At 39.5% G+C, this 27,699-nt stretch overlaps 1 protein-coding gene across 1 annotated transcript; it reads right to left on the bottom strand.

Annotated features, from left to right (window-relative positions):
* LOC135470444 (uncharacterized) lies at window positions 1–27,699 on the bottom strand. Its single transcript, XM_064749398.1, is given in 10 exon segments — window positions 1–2,288; window positions 2,291–2,360; window positions 2,363–2,827; window positions 2,830–3,509; window positions 3,511–3,669; window positions 3,672–3,756; window positions 3,759–3,980; window positions 3,982–4,256; window positions 4,259–4,456; window positions 26,828–27,699. Coding segments are annotated over 10 exon segments (2,706 nt in total). The 5' UTR covers window positions 27,153–27,699; the 3' UTR covers window positions 1–2,061.

Below are 27,699 nucleotides of genomic sequence, written 5' to 3'. Positions count from 1 at the left end.
AAACATTTAATTTCATAACAATAACATAAATAACTGTCTGAACTGTTAACATAAAAGATATTCAAATGTATATCACATGCTTATCATAGCCCTACAAAAACAACATGCTTCAGAATAATGAGAACGAACGCTTAACATATTGATACAGGCATTATCACATTTTCGGTGCTTATATAACAGCAAATAAAATACGTATACTATTTCTGCAACGTCTAATGTATTATGAGATGTAGAAACCTAAATCATTAAACGTTACCAAAGGCTTTGGGCTACTTCCACAGAGATGTCCATTTGTCTTCACTACGATTTTATTGTCGAACTTATGGGGCAAGATCCTACGAATGGAGTTTTGTACTGACGCAACTGAAGTGTAGCTGAATCCAAGTTATTAAGATAATTTATGTCAGTCAAATTAGAATTAAGTTCTAGTATACCTTATTAAGTTTCTAATGGCAATAATTCAGAATTCAAGATGTCTTCTGAACACACCACATGACAGTCTTACTGAGTCATACGATATTGGAATAGCTAAGCTGCTAAAGCTAGAATGTGGTATTGGTACTTTATTTTGGTAATCATGTCCTAGTCCAACTGACAAAACAAATCTTCCACAGCAAAATGCAGAGAGCCGAAAAGATATTGCGATTCTGGCGAAAAATTTCCCAGAATGCGAAATCACGCTTTTGAGCGAGACTTGTATGTGATCATATGGACTCATGTTCACCTGACAGTCCTATCATTTTTTTGAAGAAAACTCTCGTTGAGAAACGGAATTTCGCATTGCATGAACTGTATCCCGCAAGTTTCTTGTTCGTCGTTTCTCAAAGTGAAACTCGAAATGTGCGAAAGGTTAATCTTTTCGAAAGAGTGACCAAAGGAAATATCGCGACCAAATGTGCAAGATAACAGAGAAGCTAGTATATGACTGCTGAGACCAACAGTGTCTTTTTTGTATCCACGTGTGTCATTTAGTTATCTACCCTTACATCACTGGAGACAGTTGAGCATGTCTCCGATCACATTGTAATTCCATCAGTATTGTACATTGAATGCTCATATGAATATTATGTACTGCTGTTTTCATGATTATGTAATCATGATTACAGCATGCATGTTCCACAGCCATGGCTTCATACAAATCCTATCAGTCAGCAAAGAATGACATACAATAGCATTTATACACAACAATTCTGAAGTCGTTAACAACACGTATAAACCTTTAATCTGGAACAAAACAACACAAAGAGTACAGTTTTGTATTAACACGTTGTGTGTTAAACTAATACTGGTTGACTTCATTCAGGTCCTATGTTATGTAAGCTTTTTAATACTTTATCCAGATGTTCTAGACTTAACCAGTACAAACCTAACCAGACATTGACTAATACAGGTTAACGGATCAATACACTAAATCAATTCGAAATCAGAGGTTTGGATTCCCTGAGTACACATGTATGTAACAAATTTCAGACTTTATGTAGAGAGATGTTTACTTATTAAATTGTATGAAATACTACATGTAGATACGAGGGTCCGAAAATCATGAAAATAGACGGAAACTTGGAATTGCCTAAAGTGGATTGTACATTACATTAACTGCTCAAAGGCTTCAAAACTGTGAAAAATCCAACACGAAATTCTCATGAACCTGGCTAGTTTTATTTTGGTTCTTACAAGTGGGAGTCACGCATATTTTGTCACACTGTTGAAACTGCATTATGTTTTTCTGATTCATTCTGTACTGGCCATCCTCCTACAAAACGTTATTTGTTTAATTTCTACGAACGACTATGCACATCCTGTCGCAATCATGAAATGTGGCCATTATCGACTCTGTTGGGGTGATATTATCTTAATTCCGCGAAAGCAAACTACAGGAAGAGTTAGACCTACCGTTGGGTTGTCAACTTATTGCACCTAAGCCCTACATTTGAAGGAATGAAAAACTATTCATCTCTTGATACATTCGTGTCACTTTTCTCTGATCGTATTATGACGATTTGTCAAATATTAATTGTATTTAATCCAAAACAGAGTCGTAGAAAACTGGAATATGGAGATTTACTTTTTTGGTCGCCACCCATTTAAAAAGTCGACAATTTTCTTAACTTCTAACATATTCAGTTCCGGAAAGCCTTCATGGAGCAGCCTATTATCGAGAGAGCAAAGCATATTGCCGTCAATTTGTTCTTGCGCGAAGCGAATGACCACTCTATCCTTCATACCAATATAACGCAAAGACTTGGATACTTCGAGGACTGTAAGCGTATGCAGGTCGTCAGGGGGTACCCATCATCGTCACGTGGGTCATGGTACCCCGTGTAACTGTACTCACTCTCGGCAATGTAGCCCCCCGTAGTCCCCCACGTGAACATAACGAGATGGCCGAGTCGTCGCCGTTTTTAATGTACGAGTCACTGAGACCAGTCACGGAATAAGACCTTTGGTATTGTCTGTACCCTGGCTCACTTTCTGCGTAGCTGATGCCACCTATACCACTGTCTCTGCCAGTGAAATGACGCTGAGGAGCCTGTTGGGAGGCTAGGATGTCGTCCTCTTCTCTGCGTGGGCCGTATATGAATCGAGATGGCTCCCGAGCTAGCTGAACACCTTGCAGCAGACCATCTGCATGTTGGGCGGCTCTCTCGTCACGCAGGTCCATAAACGAGTCACTGAAGTTGAACAGTTCGAGCGCCGTGCGTAGTTTTTTGACGTTGTGACTCCGAATGGTCGCGTTTGGATCCATGCTAAGATTTCTCTGAGACATAGACTTGAAGCGCACACCTGTCAAACCGGGCAGCTCTCGAGAGCCTGTCCGTGTTATGTTTGGGTTCCGGGTGAGCGTACGATTGTCAGGAGTTCCAGAATACTCCCGTACATGCCTCCCCTTTCAGCTGTACTAAAATCGAACAAATCGTCAATGTCTAGAGGGCAGTCTGAGTTTAGAACGCCGTACTCACTTCGGGATCTCTGGGCTCGAAGAGCCCGTTGACCCTCTCTTGAATTCGCCCTGGGTAGTCTTCTGGGAACATAAAACTCTTCATGAGTGGAGGGGGGTCGCACGTATTGATTCTTAGCCTCTGTTGGTATAAGGTAGCCGTCTTCTTCGCGCTGTGTCCCAGCTACATGGCTCGACTGTCTGGACACCGCCGTGTGAGGCTGATTTATGGACGTGGGTGGTTTAGGAGCAGGTGGAAGTTTTTCATACAAAGTTTCTGAAGAATCGTCTAAATCACTGTTTGTTTGAGACCGGTGGGTTAAAGTGGGTCTCACTGGAGGAGCAGTTTTAGGGAGGGAAGGTTTAATCTCTACTGAAGGCTCCTCCCCCGCTTCCTCCACGGGAATTGGAGGCAGAGTTCGTTCTTGTATACTTTTGGGCCTCTCAGGCTTTTCGCCGTTTCTTTGACGCTTGCGCACCACCGCATATCCTGCTTCGGGTTCCTGATTCTTCGCGTCGGAATGCTCACTAACCGTTTGCTCTTCCATTTTTTTTATCCTCCTTTTTTTCTTCTTCCTTCTGGGTCGAGCTTTCTTCATCAGTGTCATCATCGTCTTCCGTTTTACAAAAGAAGTCATCATAGGTCATTTCCGGTTTGTTCAGCCTTGACGAAAACACGCCTTCTCTTTGCAAGGCCTTTAGACTTGCACGCTCTTTTTCGACTTTCTGGCACTTAATTTTTCCAGGATAATAGAACCCTTTAGTTTTCGGTTGTCCTTGTTTGGTACTCTGACTGGCAAAGAGATATCTTTTACTACACTTTCCTCCACTCTGCAGAACTGCCCCGCGCTTCTACCTTGTCAGATGTAGAAGCGACTTTCTTGGGCCTAGGAATGTCTTCCTTGAGAAACAATAGATCACAGTCTACCGGAAGTTCAAACAGATCTTCTGAGGCATATTTCGGATAGCCAGCCTTGACCATTGCATAGTCTTGATCGCGAGCTCCCTCTATCCGTAACACCCCATTGGGGGACAACTTGTTTTTGTTTCGGATTGCCATGCACCAGTTGAACTTTGACCGGAACGGAGAATGCGAGTAACATATCCTGTAAATCATAAACAGCGTCGTAGTTTGTTTCAGTGATATCACCAATAGGACTGAACACCCCGCTCATTATCAAGGGAATCATAATCTCTTTCCCCTCAGAATCAAAACATTGTAAATATCTCAAATCGTTATCCTTCTTTCCGAAACGTCCCTGGCGAAGGATGCGTTTAAACAAGTTTTTCATATTGGTGGAAGCCTTGTGTTTCTTCTGTACACAATGCCAGTGGTGAGGACTTCTCCCGGTCGGACCTCACATGGTGTCCAGCTACTGCCATTTTCATCCACGGTAAGCTGGTAACCCACGGTGGACGTGCGCACCAAAAACCGTCGAGGCTTCACCGATGTTATACCGTATATTGTGTCGAAATATTCCACTGGGCGCCCATCGTCTGGGAGGACCTCGAACCAGCCTAAATCAGAAAGAAAACGTTAATTTGAAGAAAAAAAGCCGTGATTTACAATAAGTGATCACATAAATATGATGACAACACAGCATTTCTAGCAATTTTAGAACAGTAACGTCTAATAAATTGCAATTAACATTGACACTAAATTTTTTGGAACTGTAAATCTGCTTAAAGCATGGTGATAGGGCGCCTGTAAGGTAACTGCCGTATTTCACCGGTTACGTGTGACCATTTGCAACTATCACATTGTCATGCTTAGTCGTTTGCATTAAACCATGTACATGTATTTCACTGTCTATTTGTTTTTTCTATTTTCATTGGTATTTTACGGCGAACTAAAAGTGAATTCAAGATCATTTGACTTGAGCAACGAATCTGTGGGAGCGTGTTGAGGGGGGGGGGGATTGGTGAGGGATAGGAAAACCACCATATTTTGATAAAATTGACAATGTATTGTACTTTACACAGCGTCACGCCTCTCCTATTTATCTCCAACTATCTATTTATCGTAGCCTCAGTATATGCTTATTTTTCCTCACTATAATCACAAGTTGTACGTTGCAAGAAAACGTTACTTACTTAATTTATAGTTTTCGAGTAGAAGTCGAACACTATACCTAAACTTACTTTCTAAGCATTTTGCATGTTTCTTTATAGGGTTGAAAACTTTTATCAAAGCCGATATCGCAAATTGCGTAATGCATTCGTGAATTACAGCGACCGTTATTTGTAATTAACGGTGACCGTTGCGTGTTTTGGCTAAAGCCGGAATAGGAATTTTGTAACGAAGGTGAAGGTTTGTACTCTTTGGGTGTTTTAGCCAGAAGTTTAATTGTTTTAGCCAGACGCTTATTGTTTATATACTTTGTTATTAAACTTGCTGCTTAGCATTTGCAATTTTATTGTCAAAATATAAGCTGTTACAAAAATACATTTTTAAATTATTTTTCAGTTAGGTGAGCTTCAGACATTTCAGTTTCATGGAATAGGGAAACTGGAGTGCCCGGGTAGTAAACCACCGACCTTTGGTTTTAAACTCTCCTACATGTGACACACAGATTTTAATCAGTAGAGTAAGCTCAGAGTGCATGTCATATAACTGGATGGCAATGATCTCCAACGAGCTAAATTCTTGTATTACGACTCCGAACATCCGAAAGTACATTCTCGGCCTCTGGGACCCCGAGAACAGCAGAGGCAAGTAATGTTTTACATGGGTTATACACATATCTGTAACATTACTAACTGCATTTTTTTTTACTCCATTTGTATTGTCTGATATATTTCTTCAAACCAAACATATTCATCCTTCCATTGACTCATCCATCCACGTATCAATATTCAATATCTGAATTTGTCTTATTTACAGTTTGTCGTATTTACTTCCGTACGAATATGTACATACAGTGCAATACCAGTACAAATTGACAAGGGTGTTTTATTGTACATTTCAGGCAGATCCAGTCAGACATCTCTGTTGTATGATGCATATTTGCACTCTGTTTAAGGTAACATTCATGACTCAGTAACTTGGGTAAACACACAAGACTGATAAGCCCCACAAAAGATCACGTCTAACAACCTTTAATTTAACACAAAATACTTCTGTCAAGTAATTCCTTTCACATAAAATGTTACATACGGGAACATCTAGCTCTAGGCACACGGCAAATACCAGGTATTTCTCATTTACTCTATCATGTTTTGCAACTGTACACAGCCTAGCTGTATTCTTTGTTAGTTTTTCCGTCAATTAATTTCGACATGTTCGTACAATTTGTCACAAATACTCCACATACGTCCTCTAACCTTGCGAAAATCAGATGGGTTTTTGCAGTGTGTTCTGTAAAGAGCAAATTCTGACCTCTGTTTAAACTGTGGAATGGCCGAAAGTTTTTTATCTTGAAAATCTTTAGCCATCGCATAACTGCAAGCTTCACATCGGCGTGTGGAACGATGTTCTAAATATCTACAGGAGGCAAACATCCCTTTCTAAATAAGTACCCTTCGCCCAATACGCAGAAGTGCACACCTGCGGATGGTTGTGGGTTGCCCCCGAGCTCTGCACGGTTTCTTTCCACTATAATGCTGGCCGCTGTCGTGTAAGTCAAATGTTCTTGAGTATGGCGTTAACCTCTAACCAAATACATAAATAAATTATCCTAGCTGAACATCCTACCCTTTACTGCATCATACGTTAAAGGGACTTTATGAAATTTATTATGATCTATAGAAAGCGAGTTTTTTTGTTGCCCTTCAACTTGACTAGGAATAATTTGATGGGACTAGGTTGTTTTGGGTATATGGGTGACGAGTGTGGGTCTTCCTGGAAAACAGTGTAATATAATAATCCTGCCTTTCCGGCTAAATTAATATAATCTAACAAATGTTACAAAAGTATGCGTGTGGCGCAGAAAGGAGTATTGGCGTAAGACATATAATCATATGTACATGTACAATGAACCTTGCTTTATTCCTAACACGTCGTGCAACACCACAGGTATATTTTGCACGCTGTGTCTATTGCATTCGTTATTATACAAGTAGACTACAGGCCCCTGTTTTCATATTTGGTCCGTTAGTATGGAATATATAATAATATCATCCAGAAACACCTGCTGAAGACACATTCTGCTCCTTGTAAATACTATAATTAAAGCTTCAAAGCACGATTACTTAACCTTCTCTGGGGGATATTACTTGTATTATATAATATGAGAAAACTTATGTAATATCAAAAGTTCATGAATGACCTGCTAGTAATAAAGGAACTAACAACCGATCGCACAACGTGACGATATGAACACCTTATATCACCACCTGTGTCTGATATTTGGAAAACAGTAAGGGGGCTTCTAGTTAGCACTCTTCTATTAATAAAGGTAAAGATATCAGACTGCACCATGTACCCTTTCAAAAATTTTAGGAATCAAATTTTGATCATATTTACGATTTAAGACGGGGGTCCGGAAAAAATCCTTACAAGTTCCTTAGAAAAGATGAAAAGATGGTGAAAATTGAGGGGTTGAATGCTTTCTTGAGAGAGAGAGAGAGAGAGAGAGAGGTGGCTGTTGCGCCTCCGAAAAACGATGAGACAGAGTGTCGATAAATTAATGTTAACGAAAAGATGCCTAACAGTTTTGATACAGTAGGATTTTTTTTTTACCTTCAGCGACAAAAGAGTTCGAACTCGAAACTCCCCTACTGTCACTTATCCAGAAGCTGTCTTCATTACACCTAGCGTCGTCAAACTGTGTAAACGTTGAAGGGTATTCAGTATTCTTGTTTTGTTAACGATAAGCTTTCGATCTGTTGATGAGTAGGCATAGATGGCAGGCATGTAACCATTTTATTGCACTTCGTATAGCCAATATTAAAGAATATTTCACAACACGATGGCAGCCAATTTGGAAGGTAATGATAGCCGGACAGCGCCCAGTGGAAACATCCAGCTATATGCATCCGAAAAACCTTGACTTCCAAAATTGACACGACTGATCAAGAATATGCCGTCTTCATAGAGAACAACCTATAAGATGACTGATCCAAATTATTTACGTTATTATTATTATTCTTATTATTATTCTTATTATACAGAAATTCCAAATTGTGGTTTTCATGATTTTCTCTTTATATGTCTCGTATAATGCAAAGTACAATGGAGTTCAGTGCAAAGCACGCTGGAGTTCAATGCAATGTACATTGGAGTTGTACGGTGGACGTTTGGACTGGCTGAAGCACAGACGTCGTTAGATCCTTTCTAGCTGATAAACATTTACTGATATATTTCCACATTAAATGGACATGTAGAAGTTGTATTATGTTCACGCTGAACATAGAAATATAGCAACCAGAGCATGTTTAGCACGTAAAAATAGATGGTGACCTGCTGCAGCTTTTTGAATACTAGTATAGTTCGAAATGTCCACCATAAAACCTCAGTCTATTTGCATTTTGTTCACTGTGAAAAAATGTAACAAAACTCATAAAAAGCATATGGCGAGTTAGCACGACTTGATGCGTACATATTGTGATGTACAGTGTTTTAATAAAAACACTTATAAATTACTGCAAAAAATAGGATGGGTCGCTCAGGTTCAAGCCAGCTTTGAATAGGAAATTTGTAGAATACCCCGCGTCACTGTTTGTGGAGACTTGGTGACAATAAGCTATCGACAACGCTCGTGTGGTCGTTTGTGTAGTCTATCGTTCGTTGCCGATAACTTATCTTCTTTCTGTTAATATGGTGTGCATATATCTGGACGCAGCAAGTCGGAAAGTTCTTCAGTATCTTGCCAAGGGACAGTGGCGAACAAAATCTTGAGTATGGCGAGTAGAAACAATCAAATAAACAGATAAATAAATATCGAGGGCAATTTAGTACGACAATACTATATGAATGCCTCCAAATATTGTCCTATTTTGGTCAAATTTGTTCATTAACACTTTACATTTACTAAAAGGGACAACTGTTTAAATGCACATCTAAAAGTACATCTATATCTATGGGTATGCCTATCATAAATAAACTATGATTGCGTGTACCACGGAACGTCGTTACAAGGCATGATGCAAATTCACGTACTGGGAGACAGACACTCGGCATTTGAATGCGACAATAATAAGTCGGACAAACTTTGCTCTTGGAACAAAGACAGTCGAGCCACGCAGCTGCAAAATCTGTGCACACAGTTATGCCAAAGACATGCAAACACAAACAAGGACGTCTGTGACAAAGTGAATTCAAATTAGTCAATCCCGGCGGCTAGAAAGTTCTTAAAATTACGTCACGCAAAAGAGATCTATAAGGGCGTCACTCGCTTGTTGACATAAGCTTTTGTCAGGGATTTGGGGGAGTTTTAGCCGGATTTCAGACTCATAGCTGTGCCAATTAACAAACAGATCCCTCTTCAAATACTCCACACATCCTGATGTTTGGCTAGCCAGCTATACCGAGCCGAAAAGAGCATTTCCGTACACAATGCGCGTAATGCGGCTGTGGAGGCTTCTGGTGCTGTTGAAGCTGAAGGCGGGAAAGAGTTGAAACTGCTCTGCATTGTTTACGATGGGGATTTCAGTATACTACAAACTGGGAAAAACAGCAGTACAGTACTTTACTGTCCGCTTTTTTTCAACATCAAATTCGAATTTCAGTTGTTTCGTGCATATAAAGAGGATTTCCTTTCCTTGGGAACTACTGTATTGACAAAAAGTTTACATTTGTGTGGTTTCATACAGGAGCTCGTGAACAAAATTTAACAGGCTGAAAATATATTAGACATGAAAGTTCTTTAAAGTGATAGTATAATAGCCTATAATTTCTGGATAATATAAACTGTATGCAGTGTAATATGACACACTTAGAAACACATTGTCAGACGGTTGCCCTATATAACATCGTATAATATAATAAGAGATATCGGATTGTTGTTAGGTGATAACAAGAGATTTATGTTTTAAATGTAGGGTACTTGTACTCTACGTCTATACAGTCTCATTATATAGACATATAATAAAAGACGTACAGAATAGAGAATAAAACCAGAGCAGCGATGACAGTACGATAGCTGGATAATGGTCGCACGTAACCGGTGAAATGAGGCCTCTTGTCAGTTCACCTCAGTCAGGGTTTTATTCTACCTGTTCATGTGAATGTTTAAATAGCAACAAATTACAGACCCTCTATGTTTAAATAGCACCAAATTACAGGCCCCTTAACATCACGGCTTAAGCAGAATTACGCAAAAAGGCAGTGCAGCAATTTTTGACGTAAGTGGTCTCGACCAAATTGGCACTTTTTCAGCTATATCGTGGCGAGAACAAGTTCAAACAGTTGAAGTATATACACGTAGATAACCCTTTGCCGTCTATGCATGCTCTACGTGTATGCATGCTCTACGTCATGCTCTACGTGTATGCATGATCTACGTGTTTCAATGTTCTACAGTCTCAGTGTATAGTGTATAGTCAATACGGTCGCTGTGAGTCCAGCTCATGCTGGCTTCCCCTCCGGCCGTATGTGGGAAGGTCCCTCAGCAACCTGCAGATGGTCGTGGGTTTCACCCCGGCTCTGCCCGGTTTCCACCCACCATAATGTTGGCCGCCGTTGTATAAGTGAAATATTCTTGAGTACGGCGTAAAAAACCAATCAAATAAATAAATAAAGATGTAGATAGCCTTTTGGAGTCTATACATGCTCTACATGTATGCATGCTCAACGTGTGTGCATCACAGACTAAGTATATAGGCAAACCTTTGTAGGTCCATTGATGCTAGCTGGATAGAATGTGATGGGTAAAACATGTGTCCTGGAATGATGTGGCTATTTCAAACGAGTACTGCGTCATAGTTATCTATGTACCCATGTGAGTAGTCTCACGGGCCGAAGATGACCTCTGCGCTACTCTGCGCACATATAGGTTTAGATGAAACAAAACCATTGTTTCAGTAAACGACGCAAATAGAAAGGAATTTAGAACAAAGCGAACAAATATATCGTAACACTTAAAAACGACGTTTTGTTTTTCGTGGTCAACAACGGTTCAGAGGCTGGCGAAACAATGGTATTCACTGAAGCTAGCACAGCACAGATGTGTTCGTCTTAGGGCAATATAACGACGTGACTCGGTGTGGGAACAATACGATGTTCGACCGAAGTCAACACATTCACACATCTCTGCCGACATACCAAACTCTTTCCACGTCTTCCTAGAACTCCGAGGAAAAACCAACAAGATTGTAACTTCAAAACACACAAGTCAGAAGCGGGGATGTTGAAACCAAGTAACCGTTGAAGGTGAAGAAAACATAAAATGATGCCAAAATCAGTTGAAAGAGAAAATTCAGTTTTTTTCTTTGAGGAGAAAAGGGCATATGTATTTGAAAATATTTTTGCACGGTGGGTATCTGGAACCACCACTTGCTATATGTCGTCTTTGCACAGTAATGTTCTCAATAAGGATGTGATGCCTGTCTAGTAAATTCATTTGCTTGTAAAGTTGTTGATTGCATCCAGCCACATGCATTTAATCTGACTTATGATAATATTTATAAATGTATTAAAAATATGAAGTTAAAATACCATAAAATTCCAGGTTGAACACGTTTGTTGCCTCAAACGATCATATTCTAGAGCAGATATATTTATTAAACATGTGTTGCATACTTATTTATAACACTATTACGCAATGATAATATATACCCACAGGTGGTTCCAAATGGCCACCATACAAAATTACTTTCAAGTAACTGACTTGTCGCACTCTTTCAGGTAAACTTTATGTAATTTTTATGTTTTCTCAACCTTTAACTAAGAAAGTTGTTTCAATCGTTGAAGCCCCACAATACTACTCGTACACAATAATAAATACTGCTCGTGGCTGTCGTTTAACGACATCCTTACAAATGTTTCACTAACATACTTGCATTCAGTTTCTGAAATGGGAGAAACAGGACTTAGTCCCAGGGGCAATACCACTGACCTTTGGTAAATTACTGACAAACATTCCACTTGTGACGTACAGATATGTACACCATATTGGTGGAAGGCAAGTGGTCTTCAAAGAACGTCACACAATAACACAAGCGTCGTCCACTACTTGCTGTCATTAAGACAAGCGTCGTCGAGTACTTGTTGTCACTAAGACAAGCGTCGTCGACCATTTGTTGCCATTAAAACAAGCGTCGTCGACTACTTGTTGTCAATAAGACAAGCGTCGTCGACTACTTGTTGTCAATAAGACAAGCGTCGTGGACCACTTGTTGTCACTAAGACAAGCGTCGTGGACCACTTGTTGCCATTAAAACAAGCGTCGTCGACTACTTGTTGTCAATAAGACAAGCGTCGTCGACTACTTGTTGTCAATAAGACAAGCGTCGTCGACCACTTGTTGTCACTAAGACAAGCGTCGTCGACCACTTGTTGCCATTAAAACAAGCGTCGTCGACCACTTGTTGTCATTTAGACTCCACAAACTCCCTGTCCAAGGTGACGATAGAACCCGCACCTCGTGTGTCATTGCCACTGACAGACAAGCGTAAATCAACTGAACACCACCCTCAACCGATGACAGATATAGGCTAATATGATGCTAATCAGACGTATTAATACACCTTCCTGTGCCTGCATGCCGTAATGCAATCTGAAGTGACCCATGTAGCATTTTGGAATGGGGCCAATGTTTCGTCAGAAACCTCACAACCTGTCAAACCACAGGCTTCACTATGACCCAGTTTTGATACCCAGTCTTATAACGACATAAACATGAATGTTTCTGACATATGCATTTTCTGTTACCGTTCTTTGTTAATTCACCCTCACCCATAACATCTATGTACGACACATACGTGTGTTGTTTGAAAAAACCGCCAAGACCCCTAACTCATACATGTTCAACAGTCCATGTCTTAGGTCAAAGATGACACTTTCATAAACTACGTCTTCGACACCTGCCAATTACTCTCCTATAGTTTTGGCATAATTGCACAAATTAAAGGGTTCAATACCTGCATAACTTGTTAAATTATTCCACAAGACTTGAGAGTAATTAGCTGAAGATTAATGAAGTTCAGACTACTGTGCTCCTATGCACCAGTCCGGATGTCTGCACTTGATGTAAACAACATGCACACATTTTTAACGTTATTTGTATAGTGGTATCATTTACCGGAACAGGATTTATTTCACTGATAATCAGATAACTCTGTGTCGTCCTGATTAGAAAAAAATTATATATCCACATTTAAAATTTTAGTTAACGATCGATTTTGTTATTTCTGTAAAAGATGGAGCATGATCGTGAGACAGATTCTATTTTTAATCAATTATACAGACATGAAAATTATTTGTTTACTTCTTGTCTAACGCCTTACTCTTTCTATAAAATTCTATCTTTACGTGAAAGCAGTCAGTTTTATGAGCCCCACAAAACGTGAGACTATTGTGACTAAATGAAGTATTTTATAAGGACAATGTTGATAAAACATTAAGTTTCAAGATTCCAGGCACATTAAAAAAGTAAACATTCTAAAGAAGGTACAAAATATAACCAGCGAAATACACAAAGCAATCCACTACAAATTAACTTTATATAGAAAACCCCGAGTTTATGATACCTATTTATAAGAGTTATATTTATCTGGGTAAAACACAGGCCTAACTAGCATTTATCATACAGAATGTTATTAGGAAACATCAAGCGCTTGTTTTCTCTGCACTTGTTTCAAAATTCACGCATAAAAACATTGCGAAATACAAACGCCAGAGGCAAACACATCCGTGAATGCTTTCTGCACATAATTTGTTTGTATACAAAGACAGTGTGGCTAAGTTTTCGAGATGAGAATTAGAAGACGTTACATACTGAACTCGTATATAAAACGGATATTTTTCGGGGGGCATTTACCTGCAAGGCAAGCCATATATTTTCTTGTTAAAGAGATCGTACAACAAAATAATATTGCATGCCACCACATACATGTTTGATGTTGAGGACGTTATACAATCGACCCTGTTTGTCCTGTAGCACGGATATGTTCCCACGATGTTTTTTGTGTGTACAGCAAGGTTACTGAGCCGATACAACAGCGCGAGATCACAGAGCATATTTTGTGAGCGAGATGTAACATATATCAAATAAACACCTTAAGACTGTACCCAATTAGAACAAGGTAGTGGAGCGATGCGCAAAGGCTATTTATTCTACCTCTTGCGTTTGGCCACTGAATCCATCTTGCCTTCTACTTGGAAAGAAGCACTGCATTCTTGCAGACACCCATTTCTGTTTCTTTCTCTGACTATAAAGTGGACCACTGTCATCTAAGTGAAAAATTCTTTACGACGGCACAAAACTCTAATCAAATAAACAGGTAATTAGAAGGACATGGTTTCTGATTGCGGTCACCTGGCCATTGCATTCAATACATCTGAGTTTCACCCTTGGAATCTCGAATTCCTGGAGTGCTTCGTTATTGTATTATCTGGGTGATACATTTAAATTGTTAAAATATGTCCACGTCTCCATATTGATTGTAAGAAAGTGAAATACTAATAATACCGACAACCCAATTGACAGTTTGACAGATTATGTGACCGACTATCACATTTGGAATAGCCGATCCCTTGCTGGAATCCATAACTGTACATAAGTTGTAAACTGCTGCTTACTTCTCCATGTACTGCAATGCAAAGTATTAGACTATAACCTTCTTTTCTGTTCAGTTAAGGCACTGAACTATTCCCTTCAGTAATTAGAACAAAACATTAATGTGAGTAGTGTATTTCTCTCTTTCATAAGCCTCCTGAACGACCTCGTGTTGAAAAAGTAAGCTGTTTTCACTCCAAAATAGAACGTATGTCAGTTAAAATAGACTCTGTGGTTATACCTCTTGGTGTTCATGCAGAAAGCCCCTTAAATGTTTAAAGTAGACTAATCATGAGTTTGCAATGTGCGCGCTTGTCTTTTTCTCGGTTTGACCTGACAAGACATTCACAGCGTAGTAGATCTAGGCTGTCTCTTTAAGTGGCCTGGCATGTAATGTTTAACTTCTGTCCTCTTTCTCGTTGATCATCAGACAAAACATACAAACAATGCACCTGTTGGCTGTATTCCCAAACCCCGTTATCTTCAGCCATCTTAAGAAATCTTTTCGTTATTTCCAAGCACGGTTAGACTGGTATAATGTTTTCTTCCCTTCACAAAAACGTGCACACAGAAAACTAAGATAAACAGTCCATACGTTTTCGCCACTAGTGAAAAACGTTTCGGCATTGATGCCTTTACATGTATTGCTATATTTTGCACGACAGACCCCCGAAATATCTCAGCCATATACAGGGACAATGGGTTAAAATACTTGGTACATGGAGTAATAAAATATCAGATCTGTGGGATTCATCAAGTTTATCAAGGTGAACTAATATAGTTCTTCCAAAATGTGTAATATTACTTTCCAAACAAACTTGAGGGGCAATAATTGGTTCAGTGGTTGAGCGAGTGTGGGTTCAGTTCCAGTCTTCGACGGAACTTTTTGAAGATTGTCCCGATCTAGCTGTTTGTGGGACCATGGTGACAATCACTGATTGACGACGCTCTTGTGACTGTTAGCGCAGTCTAACGATAGTTGAAGACGACTTTTTTTCCCATTAATATGGCCTATATGTAAGCCAGTAACTTGCCGCAGGTCAGTGGTTTATAGTGAAAACTCTTGAGCACGTGTATGTCGTTGAATAACAATCAGATACATGTTTTGAACTCCTTGGTATGCATCTGTGCAGGCCTATAAGTATAAAACACACAAACTGATGAAATCCGCACCAGGAAAAGATATTTCTCGGAATAGTCGAGGAAACTCTTACATAGTCATAAAGTATTGCCAGTCTTGGAAAGTCTGAACCTCCGCGTGGTGCTGTTAATATAAGTATTAAGACATGCATTTACCATGTGAGAAATGTTCACTATTTGTTTATATACTTATTAGCTAATGTTTAACTGTTATCCTGTCCGATAATTCACTTGAGTTTAATTTAATTAAATTCACGTCATTTCAGTGGCATGGTATGAACATAGTAATCAGTTCAATTCAAATCAAAATTAATTCAATTCGATTCGGTTCTTGCGGTTCAGTTCAATTTAATTCATTTCATTTCAATGACATTGCATGGTATATCATGGCATGGTATTGCAAAGGATGCCTCTCCTGTTACAAACCGGCGCGGTTTAGGTCTCTCCAACCATGGAGGCAGCACAGATTCTCCGTCAATGCTCCGACCTTCGTTCCTTAGTAAAAAGCCCCTGATAAAGACGCGTGCAGATAAGCTGTAATCCTGCAGAAACACGACCAGAACAGCCTCTGTCCACACAATTCTAAACAACAGCTACCTAGCTGACATTCCTCAGGGGTAACTGTCCTGTGCTAATCCCAACACAATACATGTGTCTCCTTTTGTGTTACTATACGATAGACAGGTGAAGTACGCACTCCAGGTATAGCGTAGCCTAGTCAACGGGGTTCAGTGCAAGAGAGACCCTGGGGCTATGGTAAAGCCGTTAGCATATCTCACTGAAAGGCATTAAGATATTTACAGCTGCTACGAAGCCTACATGTCCATGGAGTATAGTTTACAATGTAGATTGCCACCCGATTGCCACAAAGCTTTTAATACACAATGAAAGGACGACTCCACCGTGTGTTTTCCTCCCTCCATTTAACTATTCAGGAAATCAAGATACTAAAAAAAAAAAAAAAACAATTACACCACAAGAAGGATATCTCGCTCAGACAGAGAGTCGGTGTTATTGTGTTTGTCATGGCGGATCAGCTAACAGAATAAGCCTCGATATATGTTACACTTGAGCCTCAATCCGGATACTACATACCATGGCAGAGTCCGTGCTAGCCTCCATCTGGGCGCGTTCAGAGACATGGTACATATATTTAAGATAAACTTACTCTGTTTGCTTTAAACGACAAACCATTCACATTTTTCTGTGGAAAACCAGTCAAATCCAAGTAAGCTCCTAATTTTAAGCTTTGAAAATCCACGGTTTTTAGAAGAGCTGTGAAAATCCACGGTTTTTAGAAGAGCTGTGAAAATCCACGGTTTTTAGAAGATATCTTTTACTTCCAGGTTTAAGTATTAACCTTACACAGGACCTATGGGGGGCATTTAATCGCCAGTAACACCAGAATCTGTCCCAATCTTGGGGTTTCAATCCAACGAAAAAATGTTATTTAACCTTTCGCATTCTGATGTACATCCCGTTGGGCTGGAAGCTTTGTGCTAAAATGTTGCTTTTTATAGGGTATGGACACTTCCTTCTTTTATTGCAAATTTTTATTAATATGTACGGTTAAGGAATATTTGGATACTCGGCATTTCCAAGCACTGGGAGGGTGGGGGGTGGGGGTGGGGTGACTTCATTTCTTTTGAGCAAAAACTTATTGAAATGCCAGTAAATCAACTCTTTACGAGCTTGGTTGTTCGAAAACCACAAAAAATAGTCACAGTACTTTGTGCAACTTTCATTTGAAAATGCCGAAAACTATTCCAGTGAACCTTACGCGACACTCTGATCACATGAGCGTGAAACATGACACAAACGCTTACAAAACGAGGTAACAGAAGGTCGTGTGTTGAAAGTATCGCTTCATCCACAGGGAAAAGTTCACAACAAAGTATCGACAAAAAAGAGAGAATGTTGAAACCTTTGAGGTAAACAACGTTTATTTCACGATCACACAGCTCTAAGCAGAAAACCAGTGGTCAGTTTATTTGACAAGGGTGACCTTATTCAAACGTGTATTGTTGTCGTGTTATAGATCAATTTGAACGATTTTCAAATGTAAATAAGATCAGACCCACCCAGTGCCCCATTAAACATAAGGTGAGACCACTCAGTGCCCCGTTAAACAGCCCTCGCTAAATAACAATATATAAACTAATCTGTAACTCCAGAAGATCTGCATGCGCCACTGTAGTGTATAACAAGTAATGCCCTTTGGAAGCTTCTTGAGCTGCAATAAAGTTTCTGTTCTCTTACTAAATGCATGCGTCCCTCGTGGTCTAGAAAGACTTTTAGAACGTCACATATATTAATAATCATGTATAAACGATTAATTATGCCTGGACAACATCATGCATAAGGCAAAACATCTCAATTATCATTGAACGACTGTTTTGAGGAATCTGAAGTTACTAGTTGGCCTTCTGATTGTTTGTATATTCCTCAGGAAAATGATTTTAAAATGTGATATATAAAAATATCCCAGGGAAAAGAAATTAAACTAATATTGGACACAGTGTGTCAGACTGTCAAAACTGATGGTGGTGTTGTTATACCGACTGGGTAAGTGTCAGCCAAGAGAGCGAGTTTTTTCTATGGGATCAGGGCGTCAACTTATACCCGCCGTCAACCAAAATGGACGTTTCAGGTCAATAATCTTCGACTAGCGTTCAACACAAATCATCAAAAAGCTAAATTAGTATATAAAGTACGAAATTAGGAAGGATCAGCAGTCAGTAGTTTCAGGAAAAGGCAAGGAATGTTGTAGGAGAATGAACTAAATTACTGTCCAGATCGTGTACGATGCTAGTTTCAAACTCGAAATAAGTGTCTTATTTTGTGTTTGAATGCGTGCAATCATGTGGTGATCGTGACGAGAATTATGAAAGGGACTGTGGTGTGGATGAGTGGGGGCGCATTGGATCACTTGGAGGTCAATCGACAAATAATGAGTGAAAAAAGTCGACAAAAAATGCTTGCTATCGCGGTAATGTGTCTAAAACTGCAGGTTTTGTTTTCAAAGCACCTTCCCTGCGATGGATTTGGAAGAGTAAATCAGATTTTGGGACTGTGGAAAGAGGGAACAAAATCATTTCACACCATTCTACCAAAGCTTCATAAATGAATTCGCTTGTTCTAACGATTTCTTGGTCGGTCCAGTCCACTTAAGTTAAGAGCGATAAAGAGGTCAGTTGAATAAAATCAGCGATGTGTAAATAAATGACAGGGATAAGAAACGCACACAGCGTATCTGAGCAATGAGATTTACAGGCTTGAACGGCAAATAAACAGAAGATCTGTCCACTCTCCCATACATTCTACACCAGTGCAAGTTGGATTGTTTCTGAACAGGATGTTGCTTACAGGTAAAGATGTGCATTCACTTGAGAAGATGCGAGCTTCTAATAATTTGTCCACCGTGGGAAACCGTCACTGGCCTTTAGCGCTTTTTTTAATAATGTTGATTTAATAAACTGATGGAATGTGTCGAAGAAAAACAAAAATTAATATGTGGAATGAATATATCGTAGCAATATTGGCCACACTAGATCGATGACCATGGTCTACAATATGATAGCAATATAAATAAGGCAAATCCAAAGGTGTAGTGCACTTGCAGTTTGCCAAGCCTGTCGTGCATTTATCACATATAATGTATATGTAAAGACCTTTTCCCTATTCACTTATGCCCCAGCAAATTTGAGTTGAGTGTTGCCACAGAGCCATTAAGTTTAAAATGATATTTATGTGCATTGTAATGAATCTATTATACCTTTAGCTGAGGGGCAATATGCTCTTCATTGTAGACCTAGCTCCATCCAATCCCCTATTGGCATGTCTGTTTATTTATTTACGGTGCTATCTAATAATTTACGGGTGGTTTTCACGCTCTGCGAGTAAGTACGAATGAACGAGATAACGAGGAAATAAGAATATCTACTGTGCCTATACATGTACATCGATCTTTTATTAATTCATAATTATGTTGTTCTATTTGTGTTAGACGGCGTTCTGAATAATATTTCACTTATATGATTCCACTACCCGTTTTTTCAAAGGGCCAGTTAAGTGTTGACATGGGACAATCTATACAACACGCAACTATTTGCTAAGGTCGTGTATAACAAAGCAATAGTTGCGCGAGCAAGTGGTCAAGATTGACCAGCTGATTGGCAGGCACATCAGCTGTCGGACGATACCCATAAAGCAAATCTCTCTCTCTATTAGTTTTCAAACTCGAGAATCTGTATGCACCTGTATTTCTGCCAATCAAACCGTCGACATGAATATCGTGTGCAACAAATTAACCAAAACACATTATATAAAATATCAACTAACGAGAAATCCTGAAACTGTAACTGTGTTTAGAAAGGTTAATTATAACCTAGTCAGATGATATATAATATTAACAGTTTTTAATGTCAATTGTACCTGACGTAAAAAGAAAAGAATTCGACAAGCTCTGATTACGTTTAATCGTCTACCCAGTTCGCCTGATACTCGGCATCTCGTTGAATACCTTATCTCGAAGTCTCACTTGCAGATCGGTGTGATCAAGTCAACCAACACAAGCCGTTACGTGTTGCTATGACAACGGACAGATGCCAGTATCAACATATGATCTCGGCATTTCAATATGGAAAAGCACATCTGTGGAATTTTTCATACACTGTATGACGCAACTATCAACGCGGTATTTTGGCATGGCTTTAGCATGAAGTAATTATGACCGCGATCAAAAGGGTGTTTATTTATATAGGGTTAAATCCTCCCTAATCCGATACGTCTGTATCAGACACGAGGCTAATCAAACCTACGGATACTGTGGAATGTAAATCTATTACACGGATCAGTTGTAATGCTGGTCCACGATCTTCGATTCGCCGTGAAGTCATGCCTTGGCCTGTTAGGGTGAACTTATACACTGTAGTAATTACATGAAATGCGTCTATTGTTGCTATAACAGAGAGCAATTATTCTCGACTCTCAACTACATGCTTGACTACTTAGTTCCCTTATGCACGTCCTTCATCTAATCGATATGTAAATACAAAAAAAGTTATTCCCATTACCACATACCATTTCACACCTGATTTTGTACCTGAGCAGGTAAAAAACGACACAGCTGGCTTATATAGATCAGCGCTTTGATTAGTGGCTAGCTACTTGTCTCATGATGTTGAGACGAGGGAGAAAGTAAATCGAGAGCACAGAAGGCACAAATGGCGAATCCCCGCTCGATTCTATGGTTGAAATTCAACCTCAGCTGATTCAGCCAAGCTAAATAAAATATCGACGAGCTGTAAAACATTGCCTGGACCTCAAAATGACAGTTACAGGAATCCGTGTGCAATAAATAGGGCTAGGAATTCAGAAGAATAATTTACAACATTGTTGGATGGCCTGCCGATCAATTACTATTCAAATAAGTTAAATGTCAGATTAATGTCCGTCAAAATTATACAACCGCAACAACGCAGACATGTTTTTTTCCACCCAGCTCATTACATTTGTTAAATCTGTGACACGTTAAACAGGAGTATCAACAAACTGTAACATAACAAGTAAACGTCAACTATCGCTGTATCATGACCTCACCGTCACTTAGCCATTGGTTGAGGTGGATATGCATGGAGGCAGTGCTGTGTTACTAAATCAAATGCGCATGCCTGACTCACAGTTTTAGACAGATGAGCGGAAATGTTTAAAAATAGCTAACCATGATTGCTTGATTACATTTTGATGATAGATAATCGATAGTTAACCTCACGACATCGTGACACCTTGACTGTCACCCGGAATAAGTGATACGCGACTGAAGCACGGTTATCGGCTAAATTGTTGAAGAGAAGGTTTGGACATTGTCCAATCACCAACTATGCATAATGCCAGGCCGCAGAAAATTGCAATGATTCATCCAATCATTCATTCAAACACTAATTAATAAATATTTGCATCTGATTAAATAGTACAAACATGAACCTAAGCCATATGTAGATTTGTCAACGGCTAATGTTAGTTGTGAATATCTTAATTAACAGAGTGACTTATGGTGATCTTGTAAGAGATCTTGAATTTCCCTCCATTTTAAGTCTTGCAGAATGTTATACAGATGCTATCATTATAAAAATCATGACGACCATTTTTCAAACACAGAAAATACAGTAGGCTATTCGGTTTCATAAACAATATAGACATGTGATAAATGTGAACAATTGTCAGAAATTAGAGAATGGGGGAGTTTCGAGTTCTAGCTCGCTGAAGATAAAAATGGTCTTACCCATGTGACCTTATCAAATGTTAGGTAACTGTTATTGGTTATATTTACTGGCACGTGTGCGTCTGAAAACAAGTTCCAGCTAATGTTGTTTAGAGTAGAAGAAGGCTGTAAAGCTGAAAGTATGTGTACATAAAAAGTTCATGCAGGAAAGAGGTAAAATTAATGCCTCTATAACACAGCGAGACAGATGATCAGTAAATATATTATTATCAACCAAACTTGCCGAAGTTATGATACAAGACAACTGTTTCACCTTTGCTGACGAAAGAGTTCGTCTTCGAAAGTACTCTGTTGAGAGAAGCTTCATCGGTTAAAGAACTGCACACTGCATATCGCAGCGGGGAACTTGTAAAATTCCTTCCCACCCTTAGCAAGGCTTTACAAAGCTATGCACTCTTTCTTGTAGTACGTAGCACTTTTTGTGCTCACAAAGAACTTTGGTATTACGCAAGCACCAAAGCGTTACATTTACAGTGCGAAACGATGTGTCTTAAGTGCGCTTGAACGTCCTCTTGTAGCCTTTCAATTTTTCCTATTAAATAGTCCTGTTTCAGAGTTATAACACTGTGACTAACATGAAGTTGTGCCAGATGTCAAGCGTGCTTTTTACACTTCACTGCTCACGTTATTACCTGTATCTACCGTTTAGTTATTTTAAGACAGGCTAGCCATCTGGTACATGTATGCCGGTGTCCGATATAGCACTGCTCGTGTTTCAACCTGAATCCAGAGGTTATGGTAGGTTAAGAATTCAAGGATTGGTACAACCACAAATAGTTGCACAGTAATTGAATGAAACTTTAAGTGACCATTAGTTGATGAACGGATATGTTAACAAGCAAAACAGTATAAGACAACTTGATTAGCAACCATATCTGCTATAATATAAACCTTGACGTATTTGTCGGAAACATGGTGCCAATGAGACAATAAATGGTCAAAATGATTTTGAAAAACTACAGGCGACGATTATTTTATTCTTCAATTTCAACTCGTTGTGTTGTCCCATAGCCTTTCAGTAATCCGTATAACTCAAGTACTGGTTATGTAACTCATCAGCCACATAGCTTGTCCTCAAAGTCTCTCATGCGCGTATTTTGACATTCAGCTTGTCTTTATGTTGTGTTCAGTACTTTCCAATATTGGAGCAGCTTATTGTGGCAGCCGATAGCTGCATGCGTGCTTTCGTCCCATGTACTAACTGTATGCATGACAAACCGGAAGGCAAAAGCCTGCTCGTCATGCGCACATCGATTTAAAACCGGAAAACAAAAGTACGAAAGTGCAAAGTTTGATGGAGCCTCGTCATTTAGCTGTTTCGCGCTTTCTTTTCTTTTGCCTCCCGCTTTTAAATCGCTGAGTGGAAAGCAAAAGTACGAACGTGGAAGGTTTTATAGGGTCTGGTCCATTCGGCCTTTTGCCTTCCGAGTTGTCATGCGCACAGCGATTTAAAATCGGAAGGCAAAACTACGAAAGTGCGAGGTATGGTGGAACCTCGCCCTTTCTTTATTTCACTGTTTTTCGTTCTTTCGTATGTTTTATATGAATGAATCCTCGAAAGAACAAAAGGACGAAACAAAAACACGAAAGGGCGATGCGAAAGTACAAAAGTGCGAGGTGGCAAATATTTTTTGCTTCGCACTTTCGTACTTTTGTTTCGTCTTTTCGTACTTTTGTTTCGTCCTTTTGTACTTTTGTTTCGTCCTTTCGTACTTTTGTCTCGCAGTTTGCCTCGTACTTTCGTTGTTTCGTATTTTCTGATTAATTTCTGGCCTAAATAATCAGCAGATAGGACGAAAGCACGCATGACCGCTATTAGTTTCCATAACTTATAGCTATTATTTTACTTTCATCTAAAGGCGAGTAAGTGAAGTTACAATATAACAATATAAACGTCGTACAAAATGCCAGTGCCAGCTGAATATACTTGAAGTGTACTTCTCACAACCAGTTGTCTTTATGCACTTGCCATAGTAGAGTAGAACATAACTACATATTGTCACGAATCTAATCGAAAATAAGTGTTTCCCCGAGTAAAGTTTAGGGCTTAGGGTTATTAACCGGCCAGGATTAAGACAGGTAGAAGGGCTTTGTATAAATGCTAATACAGTACACCAAAAGTACATGGCTTTGAGGGTGTGATGTTTATCACATGCATTAGAAAGCCTTCCAAAAATGTTCCAAAATGCGAATTAACAAAAAATACATGCCTACTGGTAAATAATGACAAGTGTCAGAACAGGAAGTCGTGTGTCAAGGTCTTTGTAAAGTGACACTCAACTGTTAAAGACGTGAACGGGACGGGATAAATCTCGCTCACTGTCCAACACATGACCGGTAGAATGATGTCCTACAGCCAATCACACGTACATGTAGACGTCTTTAGATAAACTGTCAAAATTAAGCTGTGGTGACATCCGGCGATTTTCGAACAATTCCGCATAATACCGTATTAGGCTGGAAAAAACACACACTAAAGGACAGGTTATACGTTGTGAGTGAAAAAAAAAGAAATAAAAAAAAAAACACAAAAATTGCATTAACTCTGTAAATGTTGACAGAATGAAAGAGTGAAAACTATAAATAACTATTAATGCTCACTTCAGACACTTTAACCTCTCAAATGATGTGTTAAGTTATAGGGCTTTGTAAATTGCCAGTTTAGTACGAAAGCACACGTAAACCCGAGATGTGTGAATTCGTAAGGCAAGCAAGAAATAAAACATTGTTTCATAATAAAACGCATGTTGGTTAATGGACGATTGAACCTGCAGGGAAGACAGTGTTTTAATGCATAACTTTGTGTTTTTTTTATTTTAGTCTTAAACCTAACCGAACTGGTGACACAGCTATGTAAAAGAGTCATATTCATATTTACCCCTTAATATTCAATCAATTCAAACAATAATTAAGTTTGCCAAAGACCATGCACAAAAGTCTGAATATTGAACTTCCTGTCAATCCATGAAGGAATGTGTGGCCAGCTCTGTCCAGTGCTCTTTAGACTGTTTTGACAACAACAATAGTCATACTTTGTTAAAAGCCGTTATTTAACAAACATGAGCGAGTACGTTCGTTGAAGCTAATATGGAGATTCATGTGGTTTACGAAAGTGACTTTGTGCATAAAGTTTTGGTTGTGAAATGTCTTTCAGGCGACACGAGTATACCCGTCACGACGGCCTCAACTGTAACCATCACCATAACAGCACCACACCACCTTTAAAACATCACAGATAACATATACAAGTGAAACGTGAGTTTGTTTGGTAAAATAGACGCTAAGGGCAGTCTTAGGCGAACTGCTAAGACTTGCATGTTCCAAGCCATGAAGGGAATGAATATATAGTCACTAGAAAACAACGCAGCGACCTTTCTTGGTGTTTTCTTAAACAACCCAGTCGTTAGGCTATACAGAGCACCAATACATGTATTTATTGAACTTTCTTAATTATCTGGTTGCGCGATTGCGATCTTTTTTTTTTCTTTCTATATGTGTAGTCATATTTGGAACACCTGCCTTGGCCATAATGAACCGTTGTTGATATGCATATTTGAAATAGCAAATGTATGAAGAAATGTATACCTGCTTTACCTTCTTAAGCAATTACGCAGTGTTTAATTACAAAAGGAAAATTACTTTTATCATTTGCATTCTTTCGGTATGTTCATCATAAGACTACTACACAAGCCTTGTGATTAAAGAGCCCGTATAAGCGACAGTGGGCTATTACATAGAACTCTTGGCATGCCTTATTATGTTTGAGGTCAAGGTAAGGGAATGTTCAAGCCATGCCAAAACATACTTTGTATAGCAAACGTGTCAGAAAAACTTGATCCCGCACCCTGTGGTTTGCTAATCCTGTTATAACTATATTTTCAATCAGCTGTAAATCGCCTTGGGGGTCCCCTGTTAACGTTTCAGAGTGTTAAAACATTGTGGACAGCCTGAAAACAATCACCAGATAGCAGGGAACGACTCCTTCTCTCTCTCGCGGCCTGTGGTGAAGCAAATAGCTGAATAACTGAACATAACTTCAAGGTGGGTTAAAAAACGTGGCACACAGGACGATAAAAGAACGTCCCATTTTAGCTCACAGGGGTCTAAAAGAAATAAAACCGTGGTAAAAAGAGGCCACAGCTGTGACATGATCCAAACATATAATAATACCGACTTATCCAGTGTAATCGCTAGATGTCAGCACCAAGCAAACGTTTAGGACACAGGGCACTGGGCCACTCTTAAATAGCCACGCTTGATATTCTCAGAACTCATTTTAATTGTTACCCCCAACATCTCACCGGTCGCAAAGTTTGTGTTGAATACTTGCAGAAATATTCGTGACTTTGACATGCTTTACGAAATTCAAATATTAGAAACGGGCAGCAACATTCAACCATAAACTGTGATACCGTCCACAATATATCCCGTCCTGGACAGCATTCAACCAAAAACATCCATAATATCCATCTAAACAGATGATAAGGTCCTATTCTAATGCAAGCATAGACCTAAAAATGGACATGCTCTGAAAAGCCCAATGTTATTATGCTGTACGGTGCCACTATTATGTTGCATGGTGCTACAATTAAAAACACGGTGCCACTATGTTATAGATTTTATTGCACGGGTAACGTGTAAAGCTGCAATACCGTTACTTCTTCCCATTTATAAATCCGGTCATTACTTACTTTTAACATGCATCCGCCAGAGTGTATGATATTTAGGCTGTTTGGTATGTATTTCTTAATTAATGCATTTCTTAATTAATGCGCGATGATAAGTATGTGTACAGATGAACATACCAACCTTTATACGTGGATGGGATCTCCAGCTGGGACCCCGTAGGTACGTAATCCTCCGATTGCCTGTCCCATTGCATCTTGCGGGCCAACACATTTTTCTTTCGACGAATCTCCGTAACTTTGAATCGGACAGCCTTGCTATCGGACTGGCGAAGGGGTAGATATTTATCCAAATCTCCACGGCACAGTTTGATCGTGAATGGTGGCTTGGTACCGTGTAGGATATGTCGAAGAGTCTGTGGTTTGTGCGGCTGCTGCTTGTCTCTGTACTTAGGCTGCGTGCCCGTTATCTTCCCTGGTGTTGCCACTCTATCAACCACGTCAGCCATGGTTTGATTCTATCTTCACGTTGTTGTTGTAGCGTTAAGTTGCCAAGTAAAAGAGGCCTGGACGTGGCGTGCGCAAACATCCACCTTAATGCCAGGCTGTCAAGAATAATATGGTAGTGGCGATCCCTCCGCGTACGCTTCGATCCGTGGGTCAATCAAGAGGCCGTTAACTGCTGTCCATGCTTCGATCTGCAATGCAGACAAACCGACAGGTAGAACAACCCTAACTGGGTTACAGCCACTTTCATTCTCACATGTGTCTAGGGCCTGGGTAAGAACAGTCCCACCTGGGGTAACGTTTCACGTCTAAGCGAGTCAGGTATAACAAGGAATGATATAACGTGGCGCCCAACATTTACCTGTGTTTAGAGCTGTGATACAAATAATGCAAACCACCTCTGTCATTTTTGGCTCTCGTCATTTTTTTTCATCAGCGATCGTTGCACCATGGTCTAGATTAGCAACTCAATCATCCCCACACCATGTTTTTTTTCTTCGACTTTCCGTACTAAGCCTCACCTCTGAAGTGACGGTTACCTGTAGGCCT

Source organism: Liolophura sinensis, chromosome 7 (assembly GCF_032854445.1).
Source record: "Liolophura sinensis isolate JHLJ2023 chromosome 7, CUHK_Ljap_v2, whole genome shotgun sequence".
NCBI classification, from domain to species: domain Eukaryota; kingdom Metazoa; phylum Mollusca; class Polyplacophora; order Chitonida; family Chitonidae; genus Liolophura; species Liolophura sinensis.
The sequence above is the reverse complement of the archived record's forward strand: the minus strand, read 5'-3'. Positions and strand labels throughout refer to the sequence as shown.